Genomic DNA, 22,623 nt, shown 5'->3' with positions numbered 1-22,623 from the left:
ATGAACAAGGCCATCTGTTGATATAATGAATTTAATAAATAGAACTAATGAACAGTTCTTTCTTACATTTTTTTAGAGTGCAAGCTTCATTTGCACTCATATTTTCATTAAAGGCTGTAAACTATTGTTTTATTTTAAGCTGAGAAGCAGCTATTATATTTATTGTTAATATTTTAATAGTAACACCATTGCACTGAAATAATGGAATTAATATGTCAGTTTTTAATCTATAACAAAAGCTATATTGCATACCTGCATTTACTGCCATAATTGAACCATGGCCAGCTGAAATATAAAGTTATAATGGAAGAACATTTACTTCTTCTGTGTATTTTAACCATCACAAAAGAAAAGAATGATACCTTTACACAGTTTGGTGCAGTCTTGCCAAAGTCCATACGGATCCCAAGTAAAAAGATCATTTCCTTCTTCTATAGGAATACTGAATGAATAATGAATATCAGGGTTGTACAAATTCCCTACACATAACACCTAAACAGATTTTTTAAAAAGATATCAGTGAAATTTTCCTTCAATTTATTTGCGTCAAAAATATAAATGCTTATATTTTTTTGAATATAAACAACTCACCTGCAAAAGAATGTTGTCTTCTAGTCGGCCAGAACTGTTTATTCTCTCCACTGTGTTGTTTGAACCGCTGTATTCGAAATAAGCTCCATACATACGGATTTCTTTTTTAGAGAGACTTACAACAAAATTCCCATTCAGAAAGAAATTCCCTTGCATAGTGGATAACGCTAAACAATGTTAAAAAAGACAGCCTTCATTAGTGCCTATTTACTTCACACATATATGCAATGTGTAAGTCATGATAATTAAATTTTTTGTGCAGAATTCTTTAAAAAATGGAGATGTAAACAGTGTGCTTCCATTTACCTATTATTTATGTGCAAGCAAAACAATAAAGCATCTAAACAAAACAATGTTGTACGAAGAAAAAAAAATAACTGAAGAGGTAGATCTTCCTTGATATATGAATTGCATGAAGATTTCCCATTATTGCTAGAAAGCAGGGCAGATATTTGGCACTTTTTGGGCTTAAACAAGTTCTGTTGTGTATTCTGGGGTTTTCTGTGTTGGCACAAATATTCCAATTATTTTTTGGAATTCCCTGACTAGAGGAAAGAGTCTAAGGGGGATGGCTGCCATACGGAAGAGAATCTGACTGAAGTTGATGTTTGAGTTCTGTGTCTTTATGGTGTGTGTAAGTACAATGTTGTTTTTGCTTAGCATTGTTTTCCCTGTTAATCTTTTCCAGAGGGAAGCTGTGATATTTCATTTATTCAATTTATTCAATTTTATTTTGATAGCGATCTATATATCTAGTATAACACCTGGGAAATTCTGATCTTTTTATGTACAGCTGTTCTTATCAGATCAATATGATTTAGTAGCTAAATTTTGTTATACTGCCTGTAAAATTAGGCAGACTATGATTGTCCACCAATGAACCCATCACCAGTTGTAATATTTTATCTTGTTTTGCTTTTACTTCATTTTTATTTTTAATGTGTTTCTATTTGCAATTCTGGTCGGTGACCATAATGAAAATTCAATTCAATTCAATTCAATTCAATTCAACTCTATAGACAAACACAGATAGTTATCCCATCAGTGACTAACACATATTCAAATACACTTTTACTATTTTTTGTAAAATAAGGAAATGTTTTAAACATTTAAAAATAAATTATTTTAGCTTGTTCTCTCTGTAAGAATAAATAAGAGTAAATTATCTGCAGTTATTTCAGAATACATCGGAAATGTTTACCAAGATAGTTGTCATCCTCTGGCTTCCCTGAGTAGCTATGCTGACGTATGTCCAGGTTTGTTGCTCCTTTGGGTATTTTTACTACAGTGTTATAGCCTGAAACAAAACTGAACATTAATTCTATGGAAGAGTGTATTCGAAAGTGAAATAAATAGAACGTTATCTGCAGACAATGACTTGTAAGAAGAAAATCATGGATACAGACTAACGCACAACAGGCTTCAGATGCTCTGAAGAAATGTTTGTCCACAGATTCTCCCTTTCTTAAAACCACTGATACACTTCATGTACTTTTACAAAGGATATCTCCAATATACTGGACCAGCGTAAGTAGTAGTAAGGAAAAAAAAAATCAGGAAAAGTAGTACGAAAAAAGAAATCAGGGAAAATAAGAAAAAGAAAATCACTGCCTTGTCCCTTTCCTTCAAGCTTCAGTTGGATCCTATTTCTTCATATGAATGGAAGGAGCTCTATCATTCTGAAGAGGAAAATCTGGATCCAACCATTTGTTTCTAAGAATAAGAGCACTATTTAATTACTTTATTAATTTCTGTTCATCTTAGGACACATCAGCTATTTGAGGTAGGCAAGGTCAGGAACAGAAGCAGTAGGAGTTTCAGGAATGTTCTTTATTGTTTTAAGGTATAACAACAGATTCTTGAAAGCAGAGTTTCTCTGTATTATATCTTATGTCAAACAAAATCAAGGTGGGATTATTTTGGTTTCTTTCTCATGTTTTCTTCATTCCCAGGACAGAGTAATCTTTTCTCTATGTCCTCTTCCTTAACAGTTAATTCATCCCTTCCCTATTTCCAGGACAAAGTTTTAGTTTGCTTTTTAACAAGTATCAACTGAGCCATGGAAATACCAATTAAGCCGTGGGAATAAACAAGGCAATCTTCTGAATGATTGCCTGTATTGGACAAATTATTATTTATTAAAGAAATTCTTAATTATTTAAACATAATGACAATATATAGTGGATTAATAAAACCTAAAGATCACGGTGTTCTAACAGAGATTACAGAACAATAACTACTAATTAGCAGATATAACATGACTGCATAATCCAGTAGTAACTATTATGATATTATTCTACTAGTCTTATAAATACAAGTGCTTAGGTTTGCCACTTATGACTATGAGACTGTATATTAGAATATCTACTGGGAAAAGTTGCTATCATGACTTTAAAAAAATCACAGAATTTACACTGTGACTTGCGCATAAGAATAATACAAGTGAGGAACACTTCCATCACTTCTTCCAAAATGTATGTCAGATGGGCAGTCTGAATGGCATTTTCATATCATTTGCACAGGGGATATAAAAGCAGATTTTATATATCCAAATGTATACAGAGTTTCCAGATAGCATGGTCCTGAAAAATTCAGACAGTTCCAATATTCTTAGTGTCACAAACTGATGAAACCCCTCAAATATGTGACACTACGCTAAGTTTCTTTTTGACATTCAAAGTGCCTCCTGCCAACAACCGGGCTTGAGAATGTTACACTAATGTTAGGAACCAAATGTATTTATGATATGTGTTCACAAATGTTTAAAGCAAAAGCTTCCTGGGACTGTGGACAATCTTTGCAAAGATACAAACTTCACTTACTTTGGGAGTATGTTCTTATGCTAAAACTTGTTGGAAGTGTTAGAAAATCCAGCATTCCTCATTAGCATGTAAATTGAGTTCATCCCAAGATGCAACTCTGAGGAAGCTATTTGTTGCCACTCCTACTTCCTCTCTCTCTCCCTTCCTTCTTCCACCCAGGGAGAAGCAAGCATGCTGCTCTGCTCTCTGTTCATCAGGGACATGTGCTAGGGCCTTGATGAAGGATTCTGCCCCTTTCTTTCGCACAGCCCTTGGCAGCAATTAGGGCTGAGGGTTTAGGGCAAGTATTTAGTATTTAGAAAGAACAGAAGAAACAAGAAACTTCATCTTTTCCACCAAGATGGATGTAACTGGACCAAAGAATAAAGTCAGTAAGATATTCTTTTACTTATCTTAACCTAATCTGTCTAAGCGTGTGATTCTTTAGGCTTGGGAGGGCTAAGTGTGTAAGATCAATAACCTGTGTTTCTCTGGCGTGCTCATTAAAGCTATTTTAAGATAATATTTTTCTGTGCCAGCTTCTCAGCTGTGTTAAGCTCTGCTCCATTTCAGTGGTTCTAGCAGGCCAGTAAATGGCTTCAAAACTTGTTTCAAAAAACTCACTGTGCAGATATCCAGTTATAAATGAACACATTAAGGCACATTAATAAACTGAATGCTGCATGCAGCACATACAGTATAAAAAAGCTTACCATAATGAGCGCTGTTGAAAGTACCAGTAAGAGTCCTACATGAAGAATTATCACCACCACAGATGCCACATTTATCTGTTCTTGCTTTGGAGTTTAAAACATGATCACAGCCAGCTTGCTAAAATGTAATATCAAAAAGAACTTACAACCACATAACAGAATTCAAAGCAACAGTAATTTAAATTTCTTATTTGAATCTAAGTATAACATTTCTTATAGTTAATTATTTCAGACTGCTTTACAAGAAAAGTGAGCATTACGTGACAATACAAGTAGAATGCTAAACGAATCTTCAGCCATCTGGATTTTATCACATTTTATATTTTTATTGTCTATTTATATTTACATTTATTGTATTTATAATTGTATTGAATTTTAAATTTTGTTTTTATTGTAAACCACCCAGAGTCCCTCCTTTGGGGGGAGATGGGCGGTGATTAAATTTGATAAATAAATACATAAAATAAATATGCCGAAATCAGGCTTCTTCATAGTTTTTTTTTAACAGCATGCTGCTAAAATGGGTTAAATTGCATTTCGATATGCATTTTTGTGGATAAGATTTACAGAGCAATAGGGGGAAAAGTGAGAAATTTTCATTTACAATCCATCTTATTTTCTGAATAGAATATAAAAATTACTGAACACAATTCAAAAATATATTTCAGGATTTTCCAGTCCACAAATATCCCATCCCTACTCACTGGTTGTGTTTTCATGGATTGGTAAGTAGCAAAAAGAAGAAATAAGACCCTGTTCCTTGCTAGCATTGTTCAGTTGCGCATCACTCTACAAGTAACCCCTTGTGAAATGGAATTTTTATCAATAACTCCTGAAACAGTACTAGCTCTCTGCAACAAAAAAGACAAGGGAGAAGCAGCAACTTCTTTCCTTGTCTCTTGCTGTGGCTTTAGCAAGGTTCAGAAATTATTTAAGATACTTACCAATATCACAGAGCAGCAACTCATCATATTTCCAAACCAATCTACAGAAGCTTATTTAGTACTAGTAAACATACTTATTACATTAGATTGAGACACTTGTTGGAAACTGATTCATCTAGAATTGCTGAAATTTTAACACTGCACAAATACCAAATCAAGATCAACCATGAATTTGTGTTTCTTCTTGGCTCATGGGTATTGTTTGATCTACAACATTTTTTATTAATTACAGAATTTTCAATTAAAACTGCCCAGAGTCACATTTATGAAATAGGCGGCCATATAAATCAAAATCATTAAATAATTAAATGCCAAAGTACTTCTGGTTATAAATTGTCTCAATGCTAATCACTATGAATGAAAATAAAAGTGCACACAAACTCTATATACAGGTATCTCAAAATTGAAATTTAGGGTAATACCTGCACAAGTCAGAAATGGATGATGCCATGGGAAACTATCACTTATGAAACCATTGTTTAGTGAAAACTAGTTCTATCTGCATTAAGTCACGGTGATAATCTCATCAAATGGCTTATTTCTTCCAATAGTTATTGCTCACTTAATGTATGTGATTACTCATTATTCAATTAATATGGTCATAAGAATGTAGTCTAAACTGATTTGAATCAATGCACTGAATATCAATGTAGGCAAGATTACTAGACAGTTTCACTGAATTTGTAATATTTATATAAAGCACTATAAAATTAATTACCCTGCATAAACCTTGAACACATATATCATGAGTGTCTGTTCCACACGGAGTACCATCAACAACTCTGTCTTTCAATTGATAATAAGACGTTGTGCCAGAAACACGGCAAAAAAGCTTACATCGATCTTTCATAGAAACTGTTGAGGCAAAAAAATCAAGTATGTTTTCATTTACTTGCAAAGCTTCATGAAAATTTAGCTGAGAAAGAAAGCTTAGGACTACTTACTACCACTGTATTTTGGAAGCCAGCGTACAGTAGATGTTAGTCCATTGATGTTAAAATGTTTACCATCATATTCAGAGCACTGCTGATCTCGAAAACCTTTTTTGCTTTTGGGGCATGAGTTAGTGTTACAGGAACGAAACTTCATCCTGCGACCCACACAATACACTCCTCCATATTTTGGTCTAATGAAAATTATATTATTACATGTTAAGAACATAACTATTTAAAGCAAGCTTTCTGAATAGGGACTTACTACAACAATTTAATAACAGATAACTATCAGCAAAAATGAACATTATTTTCAACCTAACTTATAGTGACATTTTAAATTATTTTAAGCACCTTATATTAGTTTATAACAAGTAATAAAACACAATAAAAACAACCATAATAATGGGAAGTGATTTTACTAACAATAAATTGGATGAAAATATTAAATTACATTGGTGCACTGCCAAATAATCAAGATAACAACTACAGTATTTTCCTAAGCTTGTGCTATTCCTACTTCATAATTTTACTACAATAACACACAATTACATATATAAGAAAGATTAAATGTGCATTTTTTTCTGTCTTTGAATAATAACTTCCATAATGTTTGCATTTAAAATATAAGCAACTCACTGAAATTATACTATTTAGTTAGACTGAAATGGCCAGTTTTTCTTTAATAGATTAAAATTCTATTAAGAAAAAATAAGCTGCTTTTTCATGTAGTTTCAAGCATCATTCAATGTGTGTATGAAAGTACACGCTCTTTGAGTTCTATGGTTTTACTCGAGACCAGCAAAGCCCTAAACCTTCAGCTTTTATAGAGGTGGTCACACTTGCTGATGATCAATTAATCAAGGGCATTTGATTAGCAGCACCTCGCTGCTACTTAGCCTCTTAATACCTATAGAAGTAGCAAGGGTGTACTTAGTTTTTCACACATGGCTTCTCCATTTTGGCTTTATTTCTGCAAAATGATTAATGACACGGTGTAATATGTCATGTGTTGTTGTTCATCTGAGATTGTATTTACCTAATTTTAAGACCAGCTAAGGACCAGATGACTTTTATTATGTCCTGATATGTAAAACCATAGAACTTAAAGAGGGTGTACTTTCTTTTTCACATGACTGTATATATACGTATTTCCATTCAATGTATCTAGGAATGGAATGGAAGAATCCAGTAGTACATTGTTCATAGTTGTTTCTTATGTGATTTCAAGTATTTGTTAATTTGTTGCTTTCAAAGACTCTGTTAGGCAGAATAAAAATATTCTCTCTCTATATATAATACAGAATAAATACATACTCTGGCCGATTACACAATCTTGTTGTACTTTTGATACCACCTCCACACGTTCTGGTGCACGAACTGTAAGGTCCCCACAATCCCCATCCTCCATCCACAGGAAGCCTTTCCATTTCCTTGTTTACACAAATCCCATGCCGGCAATGCTGCTCAAATGACAAACATAGCAAAATTAAAATTTAAAGACTAATGGTGGTAAGTATCTGACATGGAGATAGTGGAGATAATGCAAACAAATCCAGACAGGACACAAACAACTCTTATTTTGAGCAATTGTGTTTATTAGCAATATGCAATAAACAAAATAAACATTACTTATTAACAAAAAACAGTGAAATGTTATTTATTGTACATTTTCTCTTTCTTACACAATTACTTCATTTATGTTAATTTCTTTAGTAGCTATCCTAAAACTTATCCTATATTTGAACTTAATTTGGAGTTCTTCTTATACTTCCAACTCTCTTTAATCATCTCTCAGATGTTCTCAATTATTTCAGTATTATCCTTTCTTCTGGATTCTTCTTTCTTCTCTATGTGACAGCAACTTTGTTCAACATTATTTATCATCTCTGCTCTAGCCTAACTACAGGTAGTCCTTGTTTAACAAAGCTAATTAGGATTGGAAACTCTGTTGTTAAGTGATGTGGTCATAAGTCAAAAAACTACATGGTTGTGCCGCTTAGCAATGGCACTTCCGGCAGTCCTGGCTGCCATCATTATACGTAAACCTTTGGGGTATGGTGTTAAAAATGCTCTATTTGCTTCTGTAGGGACAAACCAAGAAGAAACGTGTGCTGAATCTGGGATTAGACAAAAAAAACATGCAAAGGTTAAAGGAGAGACCAGTAGTAGTAGCAGAAGTGAAATCTTACCATTCCATGTCCACATTCTGTTCCATCAGCCAGTGGCATGTGTTGTGTACGGCAACCCCTGTGAATACCTTCTGCACTTGTACACCATAAACGTTTGCATTGTCTCTGTCAAACAGAAGTCTTGTTATAACACAAGTAATATACAAATATATTTTATTTATTTAAAATGTTTATAGCCAATCTATTACTCAGAAGGTTTACAGCCAGGGGAAAAAAACCCATTCTATAGCATTTTGGGGATTGCCTAAATCTAGTTTTAAATTGTAACTAAAATTGACATAGGGAAGGATACAAATTAAAACCAAGTTTTTCAAGATATTTGAACTTTGTTTAGCAATCAAACCTAGAAGGTAATACCTGAAGGATCCTTGTATTTTTAAATGGGGCTTTTGCCTTAAAAAAATTCTACTAGGCTCTTAATTATATTTTCAAGAGGAAGAGCCATGTCTGAAACACTTTTTCACCATTCATTCCTGATCTAATTGACACATATTTTATACTAGGTTCTCTAAATGCAGGGAACCATGGAGAAGACCTTGAAGAAGGCAGCCAGAAGTTTTTTAGAACAACAGCAGGTGCTAAAGAAACATGTGTTAAGCTCAGGGGAGGGGAAGAATATAACACAAAGACTCAGACAGAATCCCTCAACTCCTTGGTGCAGTAGAGGAGGAAGGAAAACATGGGCAAACTTGCAAGACTACAGCCTATCTCAATAAAGTATAGCTCTAAACTTCCTGTGGAGTTGGTTTCCTGATCTGTCTAATTTGTAGGCTGACTCACTCTATCCTTGTTTTGGCAGTGGAGTTAAGAACTACAGGGGCAGCAATTTTCCAAGCTGCATATCTTTTTCCCGTTTTGCAGATGGGAGCAAAGCACAAAGATAGCAAGGAATGGTTAACATTAAAGAGGAAAGGAGAAAATGAAGAGGAATTTGATAGAAATTTTTTTTAAAAAAGGTTTTAGAAGTGACTAAAGAGCTTTCAGAGTTAATGAAATTAAGAAGAGAAGTACTTAAAAGATTTAGTATGACTCAGAAGTGAGGCAATACTTCAGGGAGTATTTTAGAGATTTGTATGGGAATGACAGCAATCTGTTGAAGAGTGGAATTGAAATTAATGTTATAAATGTTATTGTCCAAGAAAGAAACCATGATGAAAATTGTCATAAATGCTCTAAGAGGTTGCTGAACAATGATAAGGCTGCATGTGTTCATGATATCCCTGGACAAATGTTATGATCTGGGTATGGTTTGCTTACACAGTGGTAGTGAAACTTAACATATGCATTGCATCCAAAGTGATGCACACTGGTGCCAAAAATCCTAATTCCTCGTATAAACTAATGGGATCAGACGTAGCAATGACTCATGAGGGAAGAGATCTTGGAGAAATGGTAAACAGTTCAATGAAGATGTTGACAGTATGCATCCGCTGTAAAAAATGCAATATAATTTCATTTCACTCAGGAAAAAAATAATATTTCTACCTCTTGTTTGGACCCCTAAAAGTGGAAATACTCAGAAAAGCTAAGTACAATTTGACGGTCTCATATGGAAAACAAATTTATCAAGAAAATGAAGTGTCAAAAAACTTTTATCAACTTTCTAAAAAGTTCGTGAAAAAACACAACTCTGAACTGTTAAGAAATTAGTCTCCATAGGGACGCGGTGGCGCTGCGGGTTAAACCGCTGAGCTGTCGATCGGAAGGTTGGCGGTTCGAAACCGCGCGGCGGGGTGAGCTCCCGTTGCTCGTCCCAGCTCCTGCACACCAAGCAGTTCGAAAACATGCAAAATGTGAGTAGATTAATTGGTACCGCTTCGGCGGGAAGGTGACGGCGTTCCGTGAGTCATGCTGGCCACATGACCCGGAAGTGTCCTATGGACGCCGGCTCCAAGGCTTTGAAACGGAGATGAGCACCGCCCCCTAGAGCCGGACACGACTGGACTTTACGTCAAGGGAAACCTTTACCTTTACCTAGTCATTATGCAGTTGTATATAACTTACCATATAAGGACATACTTGTGATCCAGGACCAAACATAAGTTCACATTGCTTGTTCACATCATACAGGGAGCCAGGCAACTGTGACTGAAAGTCATAGATTCTTCCATTTGGTTTATCTAGAAGGCATTCCCCGTATCCAGTACTGTAACACATTTAAATAAGCAGAATTCTTATTAGATACCTTATCTATGAATCAAACTAATTTTGTTAACACCATGGTTTTGTGAATTATTGTCAAAGGTTTTTTTGCAAGATGGCTAGTAGAGGTCATCATAAATTGCCACTGTTATTGTGATTCTAGGGTGAAAAACAAAGGAGCAAAGGACTTTCTAATTTCTCATTATTTCACTTGGCTGGAACACTTCAAATATTTTGTGTTTTGCTTTGATAGAATATTATTTTAAACAATATTTTGACACTCCCATTGCAGAAACTGAAACAATTTGTTTTCTTCCATAAAGCTATTCAGGTATCCTTCCTTTGTCTGTTTGGAGTCATACTTACCTTGTCTGCTGTGTGAGCCACACCAGCAATTTGACATGAACCTATGTCTTGTTCCTCATCATTTTCAATGCCCTATAATGGCAGGGGTTGCCTCACTACACTCCCATGTTCAGTGCAGGAGAAGTTATAACTCTGTCTTCATTGGACCAAAGGTTTAAGTGAAATGATGTATGTCTTATGGTCTACTACTTGCAGCAGTATTGATGGTTCTTCCATGTGTTAGTGATCCAGGAAGGCACCAGGTGTCTATTTAAGGTCATGCCAGTCTAGTAGTCAAGGTCAGTAAGCCATTCTTTACCATGCTAAATGCCATGCTCATCCAAAGTTATCATCTGCCTGATAGCACATGTAAAATCTGATAGCTTTGGACCACACTGTGCTTGCCCTATTTATGGGTGCTTCAACTGCTCTACAGGCATTTGGCTCTGCTTAAGAGCAGGCATCTTGGTGCTAGCTGATGCCAGGGATTACATACTATTGCCAAGGCTGGAAAGATGCTTGCGCTATGTATTTTTTAAAATTAAAAAAAATAGCTCTATTTAATATGTACATGTGCATTTAACAAGGACCATTGATAATCTCTGCTTACACACAACAGATTGGAAAATTAATTCCCTGAACAAGAAAATCAGACTTATTTGGAGGAAGTTTCAAGGGAGGGAGTGTCCTTTTAAACTCAGAAGAGAACTGATTTGAAAAGCAAGAAAATCAAAGAGAGGTGGGAATTTCTCTCTTTTTCTTCCCATCTAATGAATCACCCTGGGTCTAAAGTTGATGGGACTGCAACCAGATGTATTCACCTATTTGGGCAGAAGTACAGCACTGAATCCAATCCACTTTCAGGTTCGTTGCAACAGTCCCCGATCCTCTTCTCTAAATCTCTCGCCAACATCAGACATATCCAGAATGGCTCTAGATAGTCTGAATTATTTGTTACTTCACTCCCAAACTCCATCCACCCAGATTATCCCACCAGAAACTAGTCCTTGCTGGTGTACTGCTCCAGGCAGAAAACAGTTCAGAAGGCAGCACTCCATTTACAAAAGGGAAGATAATTCTCCAATCATATTGTGGGACTACATGGAGCACTCAAAACAGCACCACTCAAAATGGGCAGATTTGTTTTGTGCTTGTAATAACATCCGTAGAAAGCATGAGTTTTGTTCTAAGCACAGAACATTTAAAACAACTATTTTAAGCTCAAAAAGATTTGTATTTGAACTGTTTTGCATAGCCTTACATTTTAATTATATTTGAAAACATAATGGTGTTACTATTTAAAAGGCAATCCTAGAATTTTAAATAATCTGAAGTTTCAAAATGTTAATAAGATAAAGAAATAAGGTACATACCCTTTATGAAAAATAATATTTATATATTATTTTTAAGAATGTTGCAAGAACATACTCACTCAAAAAATTCAGTAATATATTTCTGACTGCATTTTGACCAAGTCCATGGACTTGAATAATAATTTAAAGTTGGGGCCATTACATTATATTGATGCTTTACTCCAGCTTCTTTACATTTAAAGCTGTCATCATGAGGAATATTGAACCTAGGGTACAACAAAAAATGCAAGACAAGTTCAGCGAGGTACACTGCAAATGTTTATAATCATGCAAGCAAAGTTAAACCAATATATAATAATCATAAGCATACCTGAATATTACAAAGATATGTTGGTATTCTCTGTGGTTTTCTAACAACTCAGCTATGGCACATATGAAAACATTTATATAAAATGAAATTTACATGCTAACCAATGGTTTTAGAATCTGGGCATTAAAATAATACAAATTAAAACCAATAAATGAATAACTAAAAAAAACCCCAGGAAAAATGCTAGTAAGTTTGAAGGCTTGCATGCTACAGTACATGCCCACTTAAATCCTATTCAATATATGGTTGAACTTAACAAAATATGGTTGAAATTTAAAAAAAAGTAAAAATTTTAGTAAGTTTGAAGGCTTGCATACTACAGAACATGCCCACTTAAATTCTATTCAAAATATGGTTGTTCCATATCTCACATTACTGTCCCATTAAAGGAACATGGAATAGCATGGTTAGGTAAGAGATTGGTATGAAAAAGAAAGCCCAAGATTTATACTGCACTACACATAGCCTCAATACTTCACTCATTGGCAGTACTACTGATCTTATAGGGATATTACAGTTTGAAAACCCTAAATCACTACAGAAAAAAAACAACATGAAAATATAGCATCTATTTAGAAATACATGCTCTCATCCAATAAAACCCCAAACCTGTAACATTATGCTATGCTGTGTCTTTAAGACAAATATAGTATTTACTTGCAAGAAAGGTATACTTACACATGCCCAAGTTCATGTGCTACTGTAAATGCAGCACTTAATCCATTTTCTTCACTGATAGAACAACTACGCAGCGGGTCACACATTGTACCCAATTCAGCTAAACCTAGAAAATTGAAATTATTTAAATTTGAAAAACATTCTACAGTAGCCATACTATCTCCACAGGTAAGCCTCTATGTTTGTGTGTGTGTGTGTGTGTGTGTGTGTGCACGTGCGTGTGTGTGTATTGTTAATCACAATGTTTATATATTGTATGTATGCTTATGTTCAAAATTCAGAATTTCTGCATAACAAAGTAAGCCCATTAAGGACGTATTTATATTTTAACATGTCCACTGAGTAGTTACAGTACAGATTCTGCTTTTATTTATTGAATATAATTATTTACTGAAAGGTTGCATAATCATATTTAACTTACCTAAGGTATCACATTTTTCTCTAGCTCTGCATATATCTTCCCTTAAAAAATAAAAATAAACGTTTTCTATGAAAATGTTATTGTTAAAGCAACACAAGAAACTGAACTGTAACAACTATAGCATTCAAACTGCTATAGGTGTTACAGTTTGAATGCAAAAGCCTGTGTAACTGGTCAAAGGTTTCTCTGCAGTTAGTCTTAGACCTTAGGATCAGGTTGGCTGAGTGTAATCCTAAATACAGTGCTTCAAATGGATTTTCATTAAAATGAATGGCACATAATTCCAAAATATATTGTGGCATGTGATTCTTACTATCATTTGAAAAGGGTTAACTGTCCTCAACTGTCATAGAGAGCAAGACAACCATGGCATTATTTTCCAATGCTCCTTCTTTTCCATTTCCAAATTCTCTTTTTCTCTTTCCCCTGATTTTTATATCTAAACTTATTCAGTATGGTTCATTAATGGAATAGCATTTACATTTAGCAATAATTCACAGGTTGAAATGTATCTCAGAATTGTACCTAGTAAGAAGAACTGCAGTATCATGGTGAGAAGGATGAGCATCATCCAGAATGTTTTGTGCCTGCTGCCAGAAACAGAAATTGTGAAGCGTAGCTGCAGCATTAAAACTGATAGCTGGTCCTTCCTGTAGAGAAATTTTGAAGATAGAACAGTAATGGCAAATGTAGTTATTTACAGGGTATTTTCATGTAAGACACATTCTGGAAAATAAATATAACATGAACTCAATTATTTCTACCACAAAAATTGACGGCAGGTTCAGAGTTAAATCTGGCTATAAAAATATCCAGTTTATTCTGCATAAACAGCTACAGGTTAATTCTAAGTATTTGAACAAACCTATCTGTCTGGAATCTTTATTTTAAAAAAATTCTGAAAAACAAGCAACATTAACTTTAGGCTGTAAGGCCAGATAGCAAGTACTGTTTTAACCACATTAAAAATGTTTCTGAGTAGACAAAAGAAATCTACTTCACACTGAAAGTGTTCCTTGGTTATGGGAAAAGGATACAAATACTAGATGCAGTTGTTCTTAGGTAAAGGTAAAGTTTTCCCTTGACATTAAGTCCAGTCGTGGCCGACTCTAGGAGGCGGTGCTCATCTCCGTTTCAAAGCTGAAGAGCCAGCGTTTGTCCGTAGACACTTTCGTGGTCATGTGGCCAGCATGACTACACGGAACGCTGTTATCTGCCCACCGAAACGGTACCTATTAATCTACTCACATTTGCATGTTTTCGAACTGCTAGGTTGGCAGTAGTTTTTCTTGCTAGGACACAAAATGTTAAATTCTATCTCAATATTGCAAAACCTACTCATACTAACTGAGATACTCATCAAGGGTCATATATTGTTCCTTCCTTTCAGAAATACAAGCCTTAAATTAAATGAAAACTATTTTCTTGGACCTTAAAGCAAAGGAGCACAACTATTCAAACAGTCCCCATAGACACAAAAAGCCACGGATGTTGGCTGGGAGTCCCTGAGAAATTTGCTGCTTAATGTAATTTCTAAGGTGACACAAGGAGAAATGTATTAAATACAGAGAGAGTACCACATTAATCTAATTACTTTAAATCAAATTTTGATTTTGATGTAATTAATTATTAAATTGTTTTTGTCCAGCTTGCTCATTTCTTTTCCCTGGCCCTGCTCACTTTTGAAATGCGCCACTCAACAGTGAACTGAGATCCTTGACTCAAAAAAGGTTGCACGTTCCTGTTTTACAGCATTAGCAAAATAGTAATCTGAACTTTAAAATATAATTTTGTAACATAATTAATATGCAATGAAATGTATTTTTCTTACCTCTTCATTGTGAACTACAATTAACTTTACAATCACTATATTGATTTGATTTCCTATACTTGAATCTTTGTAGATCGTTGCAACCTAAATAAATAAAAACCAAAATGTTAATATATTATTATACATGGTCTTTTTTTTTAATGGGCTAGTAAAAACCATCTGTTGTTAATACAAAAATGTACTGGCATGTGTATGTCTGAAAACTAAGCCATTTTATGTTAAACTACAAATCCTATTAGCCCTGAACTGAAGTGATGGTGTTTAGAGTCCAAAAACTTATAAAAGGTTGCAGGTGTTAAATGTATGGACTATTTCACAATCTACTTTCTAAGACATATGGTAATATTTATGGACCCTTAAACTACAATGGGACCAACTTACAAACTTGAGAAGCTAGTGGAACCAAGCAATAACAAATCATGCTGTTACAAATTGCTGACAACAGCAGTTCAGGTCTCCTATTTTCCCTGAATTCTTTGATGCATTTGCTAATGGGGCAAGTCTTTTAATAGACCTTTATAGATGCTTACACTCATGTTCCTCAATTAACAAAGGCTTTTTCCCTTTTATTTTGTGTTTTTATTCAATATAAACTTCTCAGCACGTCTTCACAATTTATCTCATCCACAATCGGCTTAAGTCAAAGTTCTTTAACATCACATGATATTAAACATTCACCCCCTTTATACACACCAGATTTATAGAAACAAATATGGCACAACATGTATTTGTAGCGTTATATCTGAGTTTTCACAAATCAGCTATGACAGCATATTTTCAGCCAGATTCCTATGAAAAGAAATTTGTCAATGGACTCAGACACAAAGTAATGTGGGCCATATTCCAAAGAGACGCCTGGGGTTTGTGCCAGATTATTTCACTATCCCAGGGGAATGTGTAGCTCCTTTTTCCTTGTAGAGTGAACCTCCAATATATATTATTTTTCACATAGTAGGGTGTGGTGTCCTACATGGGGCCACCCACAAAGAAAACAGAAGGTCATCCATGCCTGAGACATGCAGAAATGAAAAGATATTTGTATGAGATATTTGTATAAAAGGGCAGTATTTCGTGGAATTACTCTCTTCCATGATTGTTAAATCTCTGCCTTGCAAGGCTGCCAAGCCCTGAGTGCTCGGTCTACATTCCTAATTCCAAGGAAGAACAAGGAAATCTCATGATTCAAGGTTATCCTGTAAGATTTTGTTGCAAGTCCCACTTACTGTATCATGAGGAATAGTTTTCTTTGTGTTTAGAGAACAAGTTTCACAATTCTGTGCCCCTTGATCATTATTCTGAAGGAAGCAGAAGAAAAGTGTAAAAGGCAAAAACATTTTTTCTGAGTTATATATTGGCTGAATGTCATCCTACATTAATCCCTATGGGAACTCAAGAAACATAGATTTACTTACTATTGACATTAGTGTTAATACATAATGCTGCAAGTTCCGTCCATGATACTGAGCCATTCTGGCATCAGCTGTAACCATCACCTCTACATATCTTGGATAAGAGAGGAAACGTTTTCTTCGGGAATGTGGATTGTTTCTATTATCCCCTATAGACAGGTTTTTTGGAGCATATTCTAAAACTGGATGATCTTGAAGGACATTTCTATGTTTCATAAAGCTGCTCTCATGTGGAAATAGTAAAGTGCTTTTCTTTGGCTCTTCTGCAAAATAAAATGAGAAACTAGTATAATGCTGATAACTGACAGGAATCTTAATCATAACATATTTCATTTGTCAAGTCAAATAAGCAAATAAGTTATTTGCTTTATTGTACTTCACATTCTGACAGCTGATACTCTGTCTTCTGCTACCAACATCACTGCAATAATCTGCATAGTAGAAATGCATAGATCTCACTCCCCAACTACTTGGAGTCAAGTATTTTTTTTAGAAAAAAAGCAGAATTTCCCCACAAGAATCTTTTCAATCCTATGTATTTGCCTTGCTTGGTTGCCTAGAATTAATATTTACTTGTATATATTTTACTCAGAGAAACACAAAGAACTCAGTTCTATGATTCTGATTCAAGGTAGACAGGTTGAGTGCCTGAATACAGAACAGAAATATTGAAAGTAGAAGAGAGGTAACATTCACGTGGAAAATATGGAAAAATATGAAAGTCTGGTCTGCCATAAGGTATGCCATAAGGTTCAGTTTATTGTTAAATCTATTCTGAGCCAGTACTAATCTGAGCCAGTACTCACGAACACTACATCACTTCCAAAAGTCTCTATAAAACAAGCCTGATTAGACACACAGTGTTTTAAGGACTGCAATTGAGGCATATAGTTTCAGTTCACATCATTAGGGAAGAGATAAGACACTGTTTATAATTCAGTAGGGATTCATATAAAAAACACCAGAACTTTGAAACACTGCTATTTAGCATTCAAGAAATGTATAAATCCTGGACAAACAAGATAACACATATCAATATGCAATTCTGCATCATTGTTCAAATATTTAGAAACTGCCAGACTTAAAATAATCAATGCATACTTCATTGATGTGTTTAAATAATTATAGGTATTTTGCATCAAGCATAAATGCAACACTTCTAGCTGTCCTGTATCTCTCAGTAGCATTCAATACTGATCATAATTTTCTTCTGAATTTCTTAGAAGGATTGCGTTCTGGGATGTTTTGCAATTCTTCAGGTCCTTTCAGTCAGCCACATTCAGAAGGTGATGCTGGGGAATACTATTCGGCATTTCTACCTATACTGTTTCATAGAGTTCCATCTTGTCCACCAAATGGTTCAACCTCTACATGAAACAAATGGCAGAAATCATCTGGAAGTCTTTTTGGGACACCAAAAGTAAACTGAAAAGAAATAAACAAATCCTACTATTGAGATCTGCAGGCAATGCTTTTTGAAGATAACTGCTATTTTACTTGTTTGTGTGTGTGTTTGTGTGTTCAGTTTTGATGGTGCCCAACTCTAGCATACTCTCAATGGCTTACAAAAATAAACAGCAACCCAAACCCCAAAATATATTTCAAAAACAGCTACAGAGTAATTGCAAGATTGCAATCCAAACAACATATCAAATCACAGAGCATCTTAAATGGGGGAGTCCCATCCATCCTATCCCAAGGGCCAGGACAGTAGCCAGCTTTTCAAGGTTTCCAGAATGCCATCAGGGTGGGAGCCATATGGATTTCAGGGGGTACTTCATTCCAGAAGGCAAGCCCCAGTACAAAAGTGTGTGATTCCTGGGTCCTGAAAGATGGCACTGTTTAATCAAGGGGACCTGGAATGGGCCCACCCTGCTGGATCATCCTGGACAGGCAGAAACCATAGGAGAGACAAGTGGTCTCTCAAATAACCAGGCCTTATACCATATAGCGCTTGCAGATAATAACCAGCACCTTCAATCACATCCAGAAGCACACTGGCCACCATGCAGCACACAAAACAAAGGCGCCACATGGGCATGCCCATCACTGCTCATGCCACTGCACTTTGGACCAGCTGAACTTTCTGAGTGGTCTTCAAAGGCAGCCCACGTACTGCTGCTGGATGGCTATTGGCAGACACAATAAGGGTGGGGAAATATTGACATTTTGCCACCCTTATCACCATGAGGTAGTCCCTAATATGGCCTCTTACTCGTGTGGTCATCTCACTCCAGGTCTTCCTCTGACAGTACTCCAAGCATCTCTTCTGGTGCTTCATCTCCCAGAGCTCTTCAGTAAACCAAGGTGCAGCCCAGGAAAGGCATGCAGGGAGAGACTGCATAGGGGCAATGTAGTCCAAGGCCCGGCCACCCACCCATTCCAGGCAGTGATTAAGGCCTCAGCTGAACCACCCACCAGATCCTCAGGGAAAACCCCTGAGCCACCCTAGACTCTATGCCACCAGGTAGCTAATTTAAATCCACAAGAATCAACTCAGCAATGGATCCAGCAACTCAGGCAGGGTTCCTGCTTGGCAGTAGGGAGGGAAGTACACCAGCAGCACTCCCAACTGTTCCCTAGAGTTAGGTTGTGCATCACATCCAGTTATCTGAGAGCTTTCAAGAACTCACAAATAACAACAGCCACACACCCTCCCACAACCCAAGTGGGCACAGTTCCAAGAGAGGAATACCCTCCTCTAGGCTCAGTCAGGTTTTGGTAAAACAAAATAAGGTGGCTCCCTCATCCATGGTAAGATCACAGTCAAGGGCAGCCTTGTTACAAACCAACCTAAGGATCCAATAACCAGGCACAGTCAGCCCTTCAGGGTAAATTGAATGTACCAGGAGTGAACTTGTGACAAAGTAGGAAGAGATAGCGTCAAGAATGAATGAGTTCTGAACAAATGTAAATTTAACACAAAATGAAATGGCCAGTACAAAAGACATACGTGGTTTGGTGATTAGACAGAATGAAGATCAAACTGAAAATTGAAAACTGAAAACTGAAAAAAAAAAAGAGTGAATGGTTGAGACAAAGAGAAAGACTGAAAAGGTTGTGATTGGTTGGAGTCAATGAGATCCTCAAAAAAGAGGCTATACATTTGAAGAACAAAAGGCAAAGTATGAAGCAGTATATGGACATAGTGAAAGGTGGGATAGTTTGCAAAGAAAGAAAGCAACTTGATATTTTGTAGCCATGGTGGTGATGCCAACCTAATCACAGCCTTGTTTGTACTGTGTATTATGCCATAGTATCTTCTGTGTTTGTATTCTGTATTTAAGCCTTTGTCCTATGAAAATGATTAGAAGATTTCACCCATAATAATGAGACAGCTTCAACATGAGCTCATCTCTTACATCCACTTCATGCTTGCTTTGAGCTAAGTATCCAAAAGCGTAGGGATGTGACTATGAAATATTAATTGACTAAGAAATTACAACACACGATTATTTAGGATTACAAAAAACTCAATTTCCAACATCTGTTTTATTATTAATCTTTTAATATAACTGTGCTGTCCTTAATTTGGTACTAATTTTATGCTTGGATTGCTCAGTATTCCACTCTATTAATTCTCCAGTGAAGACCTGATCACTCTGCCTTGCTTCAGATTCAATATATTTGTGCCTAAATTTCTTCATAACACTGGGTTTACATGTATCACAAAAATCAAATTATATAAACTAAAAAAACCTTTCCCTAGTATATAGCTAAACATACTGTGTGAACACACCCACTGTGATTTAATTAACAAACCAAGATTTAAAACAATCTAGTTGAGAGATAAAGGTAGTCCTCAACTTACAACCATTCATTTAGCAACTATCTGAAGTTACGATGGCACTGGAAAAAAGTGACTTGTGACTGGTCCTTGCATTTACAACCATTGCAGTTCCTAATATCATTTTAATGCTATACATACACTGCACAACAAGGTTAAGAGTTCATCTATACCTGACATTTCACAAGGTATATAGGAATTCTGAAAGTAATCTTTCCTCACGTCTTCATGTCTATATATAAGATGTAATTTGTTGTGTTCTTCTTCATATTCCTCTTCACCTGCTCCCATCAAAGGTTCTAAAAAGTATTCTCCATCATGTGATCTAAACGTGCCCATCTGAAAGCAAACAAACAAAAGGTCTCAAACACTGGGTGAAGCTTCAGCATAGGGTGTTTCCTAGAAAAAGCAAACAGCCGTGGAAGAACATATACCACAGTAGTTATGTAATGCCAAGATATTTAAAAGTTTTAACTTATTCAATTTCTGTACTACCCATGAACCTTCTCAGCGAATGCCATCTTTTGGCAAATATTAGAGAATATTTGATTTAGAGAAGTTAATGGTGAGTTAAGTTGACAATAATTATAAAATGCCTCCAACTATCTTTGTAAGCCCACTCTCAAACAAGAAAGGACTGTAGTACCGTCGGCATAAAGTAACAGTGGAGTGGGAAGACCGCCAAGACTGGGGGGGGGTGACCATTAACTCTGCTAAGGGCGTGAGCCAAATCGTTCAGAAAGAGGTTTAAAAGGTGAGGGACAAGAACACAGTATCATTATCAAGTCTGCAACAAGTAAACTATGTAATTCCAATTCAGCTATAAAGACCAAGGGTTCTAAGATATAAAAATATTCACATATTTTGACATAGTATTATTATGAGTTATATCAAATGTGTCATCTTCATATGTAAAATAATGGGTAGCTTTCACTTATGCACTCACATACTGTATAAACACATTGGCATTTACAAACATTGACATCCCATGTACAAATATAGGAAGGATGAAGATATTAGTAAAAAAATTAAATCAAAACCAGTTAGCAAAATATTTAAGTCATCCTGATATGAGGAATGGTGTGGGACAAACAGACTGTTTGTTTGTTTTTTTAACCCCAAGCAGCAGGCAATAGGCAATGTGAAGCATAACAAGAAGGAGCTGTGTTGGATCAGGTCTAAAGCTGTCTGGTCTAGCATTATGTCAGAGTGGCCAATCAGATGTATCCAGAACATCCCTTCTACTTTTCTTCCTTAGCAGGTTGATATTTAAGGTACATTGCTCTATCACAGCTATACAGTAGGTTACATTCAAAAATATGTTTCCGAGCATGGGGTTTGCTACCATGCAAATCCAGGAAAAAACACAGCTGCTTTAAAGAATTGTAGCCATGTGCTATGTGAGCACTCCCACGTATTCCAAATCAGCTAAAACAAATACATGCAGTCTTTTCTTGTAGGTCAACTTTTTGATTTTTTCTTTTGAGTTCTTCCTCCAGATTAACAATATTTTTTACCCAGACAGTATATATTAGTCCAAGTGTAGTCAAACGTGAAATTTATTTAAGTGCACAATTTGTATTGGCAATTTTATTTTCTAGATGATTCCTAGCAAGGAATTCATTTTTCTTACAACTGTTGTACACAGGGCTGACAGTTTTCACTGAGCTATCCACCATGTCTCCAAGGCCCCCCTTTCTAGTTAGTCCCTTTCACCTCAGAGTCTGCATTGTTTTATTTTATACAAATACACACATGTAATTACTCTCTACATGCTTTCAGTAGTAGTGTAGTAAAAGTTCTGCATGCTTTCAATAGTAGCTCTGAATTTTGGTGAATTCTGACTCAGTAGTCCTTTGGCAGCAAATCAAAACTGCTTACAAAGCCAGGCCCTTTCCTCAAAAAACGTGAATGAGTCAAGTACTGTCTGTGTCTCTTAGAAATTATCATCCCTGAGTGACACAACCCACATTGACAGACAATAGAATTACTGAAAAAGAAAAGGAAAAGATAAAATTAACAGAAATTGTCACTCTGTAAAAGGCTATATAGCAAGTGAGCTAAGATCTCTTTTGGCCATTGGCTTAAGGATAAGGGCTTTCTATTCTTGAAGCTTATGTGTGTATGTGGGTGTATTCAAAGTGTCCATTTCAA

General features: G+C 35.7%; 1 protein-coding gene across 1 annotated transcript in view; it reads right to left on the bottom strand.

The window, feature by feature from the left end:
- ADAMTS20 (ADAM metallopeptidase with thrombospondin type 1 motif 20) overlaps positions 1-22,623 on the bottom strand; it is a 70,694-nt gene that overhangs the window by 36,097 nt on the left and 11,974 nt on the right. Inside the window, exons 3-18 of the mRNA XM_063309398.1 lie at positions 20,643-20,808; positions 16,686-16,942; positions 15,274-15,357; positions 13,968-14,092; positions 13,443-13,483; positions 13,022-13,127; positions 12,093-12,239; positions 10,178-10,319; positions 8,174-8,278; positions 7,299-7,444; positions 5,994-6,175; positions 5,768-5,904; positions 4,106-4,223; positions 1,793-1,888; positions 592-758; positions 363-492 (exon numbers count right to left, since the gene is read on the bottom strand). Coding sequence (XP_063165468.1) covers positions 363-492; positions 592-758; positions 1,793-1,888; positions 4,106-4,223; positions 5,768-5,904; positions 5,994-6,175; positions 7,299-7,444; positions 8,174-8,278; positions 10,178-10,319; positions 12,093-12,239; positions 13,022-13,127; positions 13,443-13,483; positions 13,968-14,092; positions 15,274-15,357; positions 16,686-16,942; positions 20,643-20,808 — 2,149 coding nt within the window. The remainder of the gene's footprint in view (positions 1-362; positions 493-591; positions 759-1,792; positions 1,889-4,105; positions 4,224-5,767; positions 5,905-5,993; positions 6,176-7,298; positions 7,445-8,173; positions 8,279-10,177; positions 10,320-12,092; positions 12,240-13,021; positions 13,128-13,442; positions 13,484-13,967; positions 14,093-15,273; positions 15,358-16,685; positions 16,943-20,642; positions 20,809-22,623) is intronic.

The sequence above is a fragment of the Candoia aspera genome, chromosome 7 (assembly GCF_035149785.1).
Source record: "Candoia aspera isolate rCanAsp1 chromosome 7, rCanAsp1.hap2, whole genome shotgun sequence".
NCBI classification, from domain to species: Eukaryota; Metazoa; Chordata; class Lepidosauria; order Squamata; family Boidae; genus Candoia; species Candoia aspera.
This window is presented reverse-complemented; position numbering and strand designations above follow the sequence as displayed.